The 12398-nt window shown below is 37.8% G+C and overlaps 1 protein-coding gene across 1 annotated transcript in view; it reads left to right on the top strand.

Moving 5' to 3' along the window:
* The window catches only part of ACER3 (alkaline ceramidase 3), a 140196-nt gene extending 129157 nt beyond the window's left edge, over positions 1-11039 (top strand). Inside the window, exons 9-11 of the mRNA XM_090267783.1 lie at positions 1041-1145; positions 10169-10214; positions 10751-11039. Coding sequence (XP_090123909.1) covers positions 1041-1145; positions 10169-10214; positions 10751-10804 — 205 coding nt within the window. The 3' untranslated portion in view covers positions 10805-11039. The remainder of the gene's footprint in view (positions 1-1040; positions 1146-10168; positions 10215-10750) is intronic.
* Positions 11040-12398: the final 1359 nt, after the last annotated feature.

Genomic DNA, 12398 nt, shown 5'->3' on the forward strand with positions numbered 1-12398 from the left:
ATGCAGGGTGTAGAAAAAGCATACATCTGGTCCCTTAAGTGCGTGAATAGCTAAGGAGACTGGTGGTCCCCACAGTGCATTCCAGGAGACATTTGTTCCGTAAGGTGTCAAGGTCGTCGTCGTCGTCGTCGGCAGCCGTCCGTCTCGAGAGATGATGGTGTAGCTTCTTAAGAGTCTATCTGCACCGCCGAGAATGGTTGTGCAGTCCGACTCGGGGGTGACACGGTATCTGTCTCCTCCCGTGTTGAATCGACATCTTGCGATGTCGCTGGAGTGTCCTCTCCAGTAGAGCTGAAGCTACAGAGCCTGGGCAGGGTGATATGGAGGGTCTGCTGTTGCCCATGCAGCAGACCCCCCCTCTCTTCGCAGCTGAAGGATCCAAGGGAAAGACGGAGTCAATACAGCTTGGCTTCAGGTGCGCCGCAGGAGTTGCCGGTGTTGACTACAACATCAAACCGCCTTAGGGACTCCGGCTCCGGATTTTCTGTCGGGGTTTACTCCCTTAGCCTTTCCCCTGAAGAGGTATGCCGCAAGGCAGCGGAGGTTTTTTGGAATCAGGGTTTTCCTTCTCTGATGTACCCTGACTGGAAGATCGAACCAGCGACACTTAGCTCGCAAGCCGACGTTCAATCCACTGAGCCAAACCAGCCAGGGCTCCATGGTCAAGGTAACACCTAAATAAAGGGCTCCATGGATAAGTGGGTTTCCTGGCGGGGGAAAGATTAAGATAAACTCTTTTAGTTATGGCAGGGCTTTTCAGAGTTTTTAATCTGTTAATATGCATCACAGATCTTCAAGAGGGCAATAAACTATGTACTGTTTGCCACATTTATTTTGACCAGAGTCATTTCTTCATGGAACTTTTGCTAAGAATATTATTTCTCAAAATACATTCTGGATAACAGTACAAAGACTTGAGAAAATTAAATAATTGCTATATTTGAGAATGGTATTTCAGAGTGCTCTAAGACTAACAGCACTAGTTGCTAAGTTATAAAATTAAAAAATTAACATGGTGATTTTTTCCCCCCTCCTCACAGGAACTTCCGAAAGAAGGTACCACCTGTCGTAGGTGTTACCACACAATTTCATGCATGGTGGCATATTTTAACTGGCCTTGGTTCTTATCTTCACATCCTTTTCAGGTAGGAAATAGACTTTTTAAACCTAGTATTGGAGTGGTTTGTCTTGTTTTGTTTTGTTTTTTGTATTTTTCAAATAGGATTTTGGAGACAGAATCAGGAACTATAGTTCCAGCTTTGCCTCTGCAACTGGGAGACCTTACGCAAGTCCCATACCCTCTGAAGCTCAGTTGTCCCATCCCTAAAATGAGACAGTGTTGTACTAACTAATCTCTCACATGTGATCTACATTTTAATACAAGTAGGATATGAATATTTCTATTTCTTATTGATCAGCATTAAAGAATAAGTTTAGGGAGAAAAGAAAATCACCCAGATCTCCTGGAAAAGTGTGAGTATCTGAAGTCCCCTGCTTAACTTGTCTCCTTCTCTGAAATAAATTGGTTGCCACTTTCGTTTCCCTGCTCCCCTAACAAAGTCTATTGAAGTTCAGCCATTAACAGCAAAAATGAAATCAGAATTCTCTCTGATCTCCCTATCCAAACAATACTTCCATATCACTCTATCTCCTCTTATTGGGCCGTATTTGTCTTCAAAGCATTTATAATCAGTTATATATTTATTTAATTGTTTACCTCCCCCAACTAGACTATAAATTCCTTGAGAGCAACTGGGACTTTATCTTATTCACTACTACACTCCCAAATGCGTAGAACAAGGCCTGTTATGTAGTAAGCACTCGATATATTTTGTTAAACGATTTAATGAATTAATATGTGCATATTGATCTCTTTACCAGGGGTTTAATCTCAAATTCTTCTCAAGAATTGAGAGAGCTGAAATATTTGTAGAAAGGGGAAGAAATTTCTTTGAACCAATGTGAAAATTTACTTAAGCAGCCTGGCTGATTTTATTAACTAATTGATAAAACCAATTCATCTATATTACTATTGATGTGATCACTCAATTTGCATTTCCTAAATGATTTCATAATCTAGATTAAGAAATATTTAACTTGGACCACACAGGGACATGATCTTGATAAGGTCATGGAATGAAAAGATGGTGCAATTCTGATTTAAGTGAAATGTTTAGAATACCTCTTAAAAGAACATTTGTATCTCACCTATCTGGAGATCAACTTGCTTAGGCAACCTGAATTATTACCTAAAATTTAACTACCTGAGAATTATATATATATAACATTTGCTCAGCTCAGTAGGGATCACTGAATTCATGCTGTGAACAGCTCAAGGTTATTGATCATGGAAGAGCTCTTTAAACTCTAGCTCTAAGTATATTTATTTTACTTTTTGCAATGTCTTACTGCATTGGTCATTTGGATTCTCAGCCCATAGCGTATGAGAAATATCTGATTTAAAAGGGAAACGATATGAGAGAAAATGCTTGTGGAAATTGACATGATAGAAAAGGAAAAACAAGAATAACTATAAAGCAAACCAAAGAATTAAAAACCTAGCACTTTAACACTGCCCAGGAAGTCCCAAGGGCATTATCACAGTACAATACAATACAGTCTATAATAAATACTCAAGAAGAGGTGAAATATACTCATTCTATTTTAAAAGACTAGTGTTTCCCACTTTCCCCTTTCTTTTTTTACTTTCTCCTTTCCATCTTCCTTTCACCTTTTCCTCTCCTGGTGTGGAGCCCTTCAAAGAAGCAGGACACTGAGGGGGAAGAAGTGGTGTGCAGACATAGTAGCATTCAATGTCGAAGGAAAAGGGGTCAATGGTAGCAGCATGCTGAGCTTCCAGGAAAGTTTGGTGGTGACTAGAAAGGGCTGCTGTATAAGGCAAGGAAGCGGGGTGATGAGGAGAAGGGGTGTAGGGGAGGTAGATGGAGGAGGTGGCTAGATTTGGGAAATAAACTAATTAAACAATGAGTAAATATATTGAGGATAACAAAAGCCTGTTTTCTCCAGTCTCAGAAGGGATTTACAAATATGAAAGAGAAAAAGCTAGAAGAAACTTTGAGGGAGTAAGATTAGAATTTAAAGTATTGGTATAAACTGATGTGTATGTGACATGCATACACATAATTGTTACTGTTTATTAATTATTGTATTATTTTCCATTCAAACTATTTTAAACCTACTTTTGCTCCACCCTGTATGTACATATGTATATACACTCAGATATAGAAAGTTATATGTATATGTGTTTTATGTATTATAAATTTGTATTATACATGTGTTTACACATGCATATATTACCTACCTGTGTCCTCTATGAAAACTGAGAAGCCAACTTTGACCCATTGACCAAAGCTAAGATAATTTGAGTATCAGAATTAAATAGCAAGAGTTTCTAATTACAACCTATTGAATAAAATAGGAATTCATAAGTGCATAGTAATATAAATAGATAAATGAAAAATGAGGAGAAGCAAAAGCTCTTCCTTAAAGAAGAATACCAACTCATAAATATAGAAGGAATAATGGAAACAGATAATCACCATTTGGCAACCATCTTAGGGATAGTTGATGGGCATTAGTTATCAATGGATGCTCTGGTTGGTAGGCAGAAGTTTGATGAGGAACACATATTGGCATAATTCAGAAAGTCTCACCATGACATACTAATACAAAAGGGAAAACGGTGACTTTACAGTGAAGAAAACTGGCAGCAGGCAACTTGACCATGAATTTAAGGTTAACTGCCTATGATGGAGCATGTCAGTATAGTAATGAACTGATATGATGTGCTGAGATGAGCTCAGCATCATTTCTGTAGTATTCATGCCAAACAATGCATGGTCTAGGCATGAGGAAACATTGATGGACCCGGGTTGAAGATTCTTCAGCATAAAGGAAGTTCTGTACTCTTTTAAGACCATCAAGTACATGAGTGAAAATGGAAGACTTCTAAAACTGCTCTAGCTAGAAAAAGACTACCAAGACATGACATGAAAACTAAGTGCAATGCATGTTTCTGGATAGGAACTGGATCAAAAAGAAAAAAGAAATTGTTGAGATAGTCAGCAAAATTTGAATGAAGTCTTGAGTTGGATGGTAGTATTGTGTTAATGGTATATCCTGATTGGAATGATTGAATTGTGTTAATTTAGCAGTTTCCTTATTTTGTGGTGACAGACACTGGAATGTTTAGAAGTGATAGGCATCAGGTTGTACAAAGACTCTATAAGGTATAGATACACATATATAAGTGTATTTGTGTGTGTATGTATAAAACGAAAGTAGCTAAATGATAACAATTGGGGATCTGGCAGAAGAGGATACAGGAAATCTTCATACCAATTATGTAGCTTTCCTGTAAGTTTGAAAGTTTGGTTTTGTTTTTTTCTTTTGTTTTTTAGCTATTTGTAGTAAAAAGCAACTAGAAAAATTGTCTTCTAACTGGTAATGGGATACTTTTTGTATCCATACAGTATTTTGAAATTCCCTTTTGTATTCTTTAGTTGCAGTGCAAATGGTATGATCACACATTACTTGTTAGTGTAAATACATGCAACCTTTTCTGAAATAAATTTGACACTACATGTATTCATGAAAATAAAATGTTTATATTTTTATCCCAGTCATTATATTTCTCAGAATTTATCCTAAAGAAATAACCCAGCCCTGGCTGGTGTGGCTCAGTGGATTGAGTGCCTGCCTGCGAACCAAAGGGTCACCAGTTTGATTCCCAGTCAGGACACCTGCCTGGGTTGTGGGCCAGGTCTCCAGTTGGGGGCATGTGAGAGGCAACCACACATTGATGTTTTTGTCCCTCTCTTTCTCCCTCCCTTCCCCTCTCTCTAAAAATAAATAAATAATTTTTGTTTAAAAGAAATAACCCAGAATGATGAAAATGTGCGTGTAAACACAAAAGTGATTATCACAATGTTATTTAATTTAACAAAATAATAACAATAATTGAAGAAAAATAAAAGAAACTACCCAAAAGTGCAGAATCATAATGTAAATTATAGTATGTCCTTTATTCAGCCACTTAAAATTATAAATATGAAAAATGTATAGCGACATGGAAAGATATTTTGATTTTTTAAGTGAAACATTAAAATTATATATGTAATACTTAAACTTGTGTAAAAATAAATTTGCATGTTGACAACAGTAAAAATAAATACAAAAAAATTGAAGCATTTTGATTAGATTTGGTGGCAGGGTTTTGAGTTAATTTTTTTCTTTATTTTCTGTGAACGTTAAAGTGTTTCGCTATGACTTTTAAAGGAGGAAGGAAAGAATAGACTATATTCCATCCTAAATAACTAACATAAAAGAATGGATGTTAAATGTTAGTTATATGGAGTTTTGATTCTATGGGTACATTGAATGGAGCATGCAAATAATAATGTTTACTTCAGAGGGATGATTCAATAATAATATATATAATACATGTGTCCTTTAAGATTTAACTACTGTACAAATGTTTGTTTCAGACAATTAACACAGTAGAATAAAAATATCTGAGTTCAGTCTTTGCTCCATCACTTTATAATTGTGCAACAATCTTGAACCAAACCAAGTTACTTATTTGGCTCTAAATCTCAATTTCCTGATCTGTTAAATAAGAATAATACTGTTTACTCCATAGATTGTTGAAATGATTAAATTGAGTAGGACTTCCTATTGTAGTAATGCCAGCCTAGGTCATGTAGACAAATATCCTGCTAAAAACAACTAAAAGTGTTGGATAAAATATTCAAATTATCAAAGATTGGCAAGATTAAAAGAAATTAGTAAGTCAAAGTCTAAGAAAACAGGTACCTAAAAAGGAACACCACACTTGCTTTGGGCCAGGAGAATTTTTGTCAGTCCGTCAAATTTAAGCTTTGATTTTATGGCTTTGTGGAGCAAAGGGGATAGAGGTCAAGGCCTAGGGCTAACTAAAAGAAAGGAGCTAGCCCAAGAAAGAAAGGAATGGAAGAGTTCCTCACATCAAGCAGGGTGAATCAAAAGTAAACTCACTTTATACTCCACCTTCAGCTGACTGCAAAGTAAGTTGTTTTGGCACAGAGCAGAGCAAGAAAAAGACAGAAGTCATGGCCATCAGCCATCCCTTACATGGATTTGCAGCCCATCTACGTGAACTTGGGTGAAGGTTGTCTTAGACCTGTATTATTTCCCCAAGTGTCTGGCAAAAGCAAACACCAAACCTTTTTGGAGAAAGACTTCTTCATCACAGTGTCCAAAGAACTTTCAAAAGTAATTTTTAAGAAAAGTAGTACACAGTCAAAAATAACCAAGCACACAAGGAAATAAAACACTATAAGCAAGAACCCAACAGAAATAGTATAGTAGAAAGAAACCTGCAAAAAATTCACATATTAGAATTATCAATGATTATAAAAACAATGTCAGTTCCTATGCTTGAAGAAACAAATCAAACTTAAAAATAAGTTAAAGGAAAAAAAAACTTTTTTAAACAATTTTTTTAAATAAACAAATAGAATCTCTAGAATTGAGAACCGTAGTAACCAAAATGTAGAACTCAATGTACATGACTAATAAGCGATTAAACTCCGTTGAAGAAAGAATTTGTGAAGTGGAAGATAGATCAGGAAAAAATTACTTACATGCAGCAGAGACAAAAATATGGTTAAGAGAAATGGAAGATAAAGTGAGATTAATTGGAGGTCCAGAAAAGAAGTTGGGGGTGGTGGTGGAATATTTCAGTTACTAATGTTATACAACAACCCCAAACTTATCAGTTTAAAATAAACCAGTTTATTTTGCTCTCAGTTATGTGGGTCTTGAATTTGGAAGGGCTCGGCTAGGCAGTCCTCACATGGAGTCTGCCGTAGGGTTGGTGTCAGATGTCAGCTCAGGCTGCAGTCATCCAGCTGGGAGAGATGTACAAGATGACTCACTTACATGGGGTGTCATTTGATACTGGCTGTCATCTAGGAGTCATTTGATACTGGCTGTCATCTAGGAGCTGCGGCTGTAAACTAGAGCTGCCTGCACATGGTTTCTTCATCCTCATTGTAATCAGCCTTCATACCTGGCAGGTGGCTTCTCCCAGAGGGAACATCTCAAGGGAACAGGAGAAAGCAGCAGGGCCTTTATAACCTAGTTTCAGAATTCATATGGTGTCACTTTAACCATACTCTATTGGTCAAAGTTACAGATTTGAACAGGAGAGACATACATCCTATCTCTTGAGGGAGGAGGAGTATTGAAGATTTTAGGATCTCCAAACTGAAGTCTGAAGAGGAAGCACTGCTCAGCTGGTGCTGGTGTCTGAACTCAGAGGAGAGACCTCTTTGAGATGGAACCCAGGCCTCTTAAGAAGGGCACTTCTGCTACAAGAACAAAGAGCTGCTGCCATAGAGAGAAAGTGTGGTCAGGATGCTGTTCACAGGAACCACAAGCCAACAGCCCCTCATGAAAATAAGACAGGAACACCCTGGCCAGTGTGACTCAGTTGGTTAGAGCATCCTTCTATAACCAAACGGTTGCGGGTTCAATTCCAGTCAGGGCACATACCTGGGTTACAGGTTCGATCCCCGGTCTGGGCGTGGACAGGAGGCCACCAATCATTGTTTCCCTCTCACATTGATGTTCCTCTCTTTCTTTTCCTCTCTCTCTAAAACAATGAAAAAAGAAAATGTCCTTGGATGTGGATAAAAAAATTAAAATACTTTTTAAAAAGCAAATAAAATGGGAAGGAAAATTCCCTTCTTTCTCCTCCAGCTTTGCAGTCTCTCTTGAATGCCCTCTATTAGAAGAGCCTATCAGGGAGCATTTGTCAATGCAGAAATGTGGTTTGTATTCTCAGCTCTTGCACCACAAACAGAATATCGAGGGATGGATTTGGAGCTGAGATACAGTAATTTAATACTGAGATCTGGTGAGATTAAACAAGAAGAAAACCATAAATAACCCAGTGTCAGGAATGTAAAAGGAAACATCATTAGATGCTGCAAATTTGAGAAGATAAGATTTTTAACAACTTTATGTGATAGGTAGTTTTATTTATGTTTGAAATGTTCCATAATTATGTAGCAGAAAGAAAGAAGGAACTCCTGCCATTTGCGACAACATGGATGGAATTAGAGAGAATTATGCTTAGTGAAATAAGCCAGGCAAAGAAAGCAAAATACCATATGATATCACCCAATACAGGAAACTAAAGAGCAACACAAACAAACGAACTAAATAGGCAAAGACTAGAATAGTAGTCTGTAGGGGGGAGGGGGGAGGGAGAGAAGGGGGATAAGTAAGGGAAGGGTCAGGTCAAGGAACGTGTATGAATGACTCATGGACATGGACAACGGGGAGGGATATAATTGTGGGAGAAGGGATGGGCTGGGAGAGGGGAGCAATGGGGGAAAAATGGGACAACTGTAATTGAAAAACAAAATTTAAAAAAAAAGTTTGAATTTTAAGTTCATACTGGGTTAGGCACTTGGTATATATTCCCTCCTTTAATCCTTACGACCGTCCTATAGGGCAGGTATTATTTTATACTTGAGGAAAGACAGGCTCAGAGCAGTCAAGTACCTCACGTGTGATCTTAGTGTCATTGCCTGGATTTGAGCCCAGAGTTTTTCTCTTTCCCCAAACCAATCTAGGAAATCTTGGAAATCATATAATATAACTTCTTCATTTGATGATAAAGCAGACTGAGGCCCAGAGAAGTGACTTGCTCAAGTGACTTGGTCACTGGCCAGTCAGAGAACCATGTGATATATTGGCTTATGGTTAGAACCTGAATTCGAGTCCTGTTTAGCATTTACTAGCTGTGGCACCTTGAATGGAATATTTGACCTTTCTGAGACTGTTTCTCATATGCAAAACAGGGCTAATAATGCCCACCTGGGAAGGTTGTTTAAGAATTAAGTGTGTAAAAAGCTCTGGGCCAGTGCTTGCCCCACTTCTGTAGGTACCGTTGGGAGTGGTGGAGAAAACAGCAAGGGTTGGAATCCAGGCTTCTCCACCCCAGTCCAGGATTCCTTCCTAAAGAAAAGGGAAAAGGGGGCAACTTCGTTTTAGAGATTAACATCTGAAAAGATTCCAGAGGAGTTACATTTTAAGACAGTCGAGTATTCTTCATAATGTTGATGCTCCTCTTTACAGTTCTGGTTTTGGGTAGAGTGACATTATAGCCACATGAAATTACACAAATTCAACTATATAAACTCTTTCATCTTTTCTTTCTCTTATTTAAAAGAAAAATTTTCACACTATCACATTATGTCTTGCATATGCACACATGATACACTATATTACTATTCAAATATATTTAAATAGTGTGCTGTACACATAACTGTATGCTTTATGTTATGGACAGTTTAATGAATTTTTCACAGGTAAATTTAACTTTATCTTTGCTGTATGCACTGATACTAGAATCTGATATCTTCAGAGGTCACTCATTTTAAAGATTACTATGTAAAAAGCTCTGTTACCTGTTTATTTTATACCTGTATTATAATCCTGTAGAGCTGATACAACCATTTCCAAAATGTTCTAAGAATACTCTAATCCTTACTACCATATATCTTCAAAGACAAAACTAGCAATCATGATATGAATCCTATAAAGCATGAATGAAATGCTCCCTACTAAACTGTAAACATCCAGAAGTCTCAGTCTGAGAGCTGATCATTTCTCTTGTCTCCCTTAGCAGCTTGCCAAATGTCCTATGCAGAGTAAGTGCTCAAAAAAAAAAAAAAAAAGAAAGATTGTTAAGCCCTGGTCGCATGGCTCGGTTGGAGCATCATTCTGTGCACTGGAGATTTGCTGGTTGATTCCCAGTGAAGGCACATTCTTAGGTTGTGGGTTTGAGCCCCTATTGGGACACATACAGGAGGCAACCAGTCAATGTTTTTCTCTCACTTTGATCTCTCTCTCTCTCTCACCCCCCCTTCTCGTTCCCTCTCCCCCCTCTTCCTCTCTCTCTAAAATCAATGGAAACATGTCCTCAGGTGAGGATTAAATATATATATATATGTTTGCTAAGAGAACAAAAGATATGCCATCGTTGCTTGTTCTTTGTATATGCGTAGGCACTGTGATTAAATTTGTCAGTATACCAGTTTGCATGGATTAAAAATCAGTATAAAGAGCTTTCGCCCCTCCCCTCTTCTTTCAGTGTATATACAAGAACACTTTACCTGAGATACAGGCCAAAAGTGAAGGTAAGTCCACTTCAGAGGGTGTGCGTGTGTGTGTGTGTGTGTGTGTGTGTGTGTGTGTTGGGAGAGGGGGGATATTGGGAAGATGGAATGGAGGTGAAAGAAAGGGATGGGGTGGAGAGGTAGAGGAGTGAGTATGGGCTTCAGAACCAGATACTCTTGAATCTTAATTCTTCCATTTACTGCTCTATGACCTTTGGCAGCTCTTCTCTTTAAGCCTTAGTTTCTTCGACAATAAAATGGACCTGTTAATAGCTACATTGCAGAGTTGTTATAAGGATCTGAGATTATTTTAATGCCCAGCTCCATGCCTGACAAATAGATGCTTAATACATTTAAATAAATTAAATAAACATAGTTTCTGAGGTCTGGTGCCAGCCTGAAAAAATATGCTGTGCTCAGGTACTTCTACCAAGACTTATCACTAGCAGACATACCAAGCACTGTAGGCATAGCCCATAGGTTCTTTCTCACTTTTTCAGGGATAATATGAAACACTTCTATCTTCTTTCATTTTGTCCTGACTTGTTTCCAAACAGTTTCTCTTCGGAATATGGCCAGTGATCCTGTTGGAGCCTCTCAGGAAGCACTGATAAATTATTCCACCAAGAAAACAAATAAAAACACCTGCCATAGGCCTGGACAAAGGAATAAGGAGATCCTTAAAGATCAGCGAGCGTGTTCAAATGTATCATGACCATCACAGCTAAGGAGTGACTCTATGCTGCCACGCAGAAGACGAGGAAAGGGGCTTGTTGGATATTTAGCTTATGTCATTATCTCATTCGTCCTCCTCACCCTCGGATGTTTAAAAAGAAACAGAAATGATATGTCTGTATGTACTTGAATGCTAGAAAAATTGGGATTTTCTTAACAGGTTAACAGTTTGTGTTGATCACAGGAAATTTACCATTTCCTCTTTTTTTTTTTTTTTGACAAAGGTTGCATGTGAATTATACTTTTCTTAATATTTGGTTAAATAATGAAATCAGCTCTACTGGCAAAACCCCATATCCAGGCCAGCTGTGAGCTAGCACTTAGCTAGCTCTGTCAGCCTTGATTTGTATTTTTGTCCAAGTAACCTCATGATGTTTGGTTTTCCAAGGTTTTTTGTTTTGTTTTGTTTTAAAGAGCTGTTGGTGGGATTCTGGTAGTTTTTCACTGTCTGCCTCTGTGCTAATCAGAGTGTGTCATAAGCAAGCACAGACCTTCCACTGGGTTGTCACATCCCAGCTCTGGCTTGTCTTTGTGTGGTCACAGCCCATCAGAGCGGGGGGTCATCTTGTAACCTTTACGAAGGCTATGAGGACACTTGTGTAGAATGTTGTACTCCAGACAGTTCAAAGTGGTGGTTCTGTTTCCCTTTGATCTTTGCAGATGTTTAAGTTGTTACTGTTTTTTATGGCTAGGCAAACATGATTGGTGGTCTGGTCTACCCATATTCCATCCTCCTAGCATAACTTATTTGAAGTTACCAGTGAATGCCATTATACTCTAACTTTTTAAATTATGCAATTGCCCAGTTTTCAGAGAAAATGTGTTGGGTTAACTAGAGCTAAATGATTGGGATCCTATTTACATAAAGCTTATTATTTAGAATACCCACTCCTTCTTTTTTTGAAGGAAATAGATTTAAGGGTTGGGAACAGCTCTAACTTACTTGAACTTATAACAGAACTCCCGAAAGTTAAAGTACTGAAAAATGGCAGTGAAATCTTACTGTAAGACAGCTAGAGCTAATTTGGATTTGAAAGTATAACAAATTGTATCACTTTTCACTAACATAACACCTGTCTGCATTTAAAAACCTAATTTGATTTCTTTGCTCATATATCAGCATATTTGTAACTCTATACCATAAGCATTTTTATGACTTTCCTTGTTATACATTATTATAAAATCCAGATTTTTTTTTTTTACCACATGGTGACATTATCCCAGATGAAATCCTGAGCTATGAGCTTCAAAAGGAAGCTCTTTCTTTTCTTTTTCTTAACAAAGGTATTAAACACTTCTCTCATTTTTCCAGTATTCAGGAAGTAGCATTAGCACAAATCTAAAACCAATACAAATTTTTTTCTGTTTTCTTCACTTACTGGCCTTAGTTATAGTCCAAATAGTATTTCCCTTACCTTAGCATGCTAACATGCCATTAGGCAGGTATTTCCACCCACTTTTATGACCCTC

Source organism: Furipterus horrens, unplaced genomic scaffold, assembly GCF_987537825.1.
Source record: "Furipterus horrens unplaced genomic scaffold, mFurHor1.1.pri manual_scaffold_2, whole genome shotgun sequence".
In the NCBI taxonomy this organism is placed as follows: Eukaryota; Metazoa; Chordata; class Mammalia; order Chiroptera; family Furipteridae; genus Furipterus; species Furipterus horrens.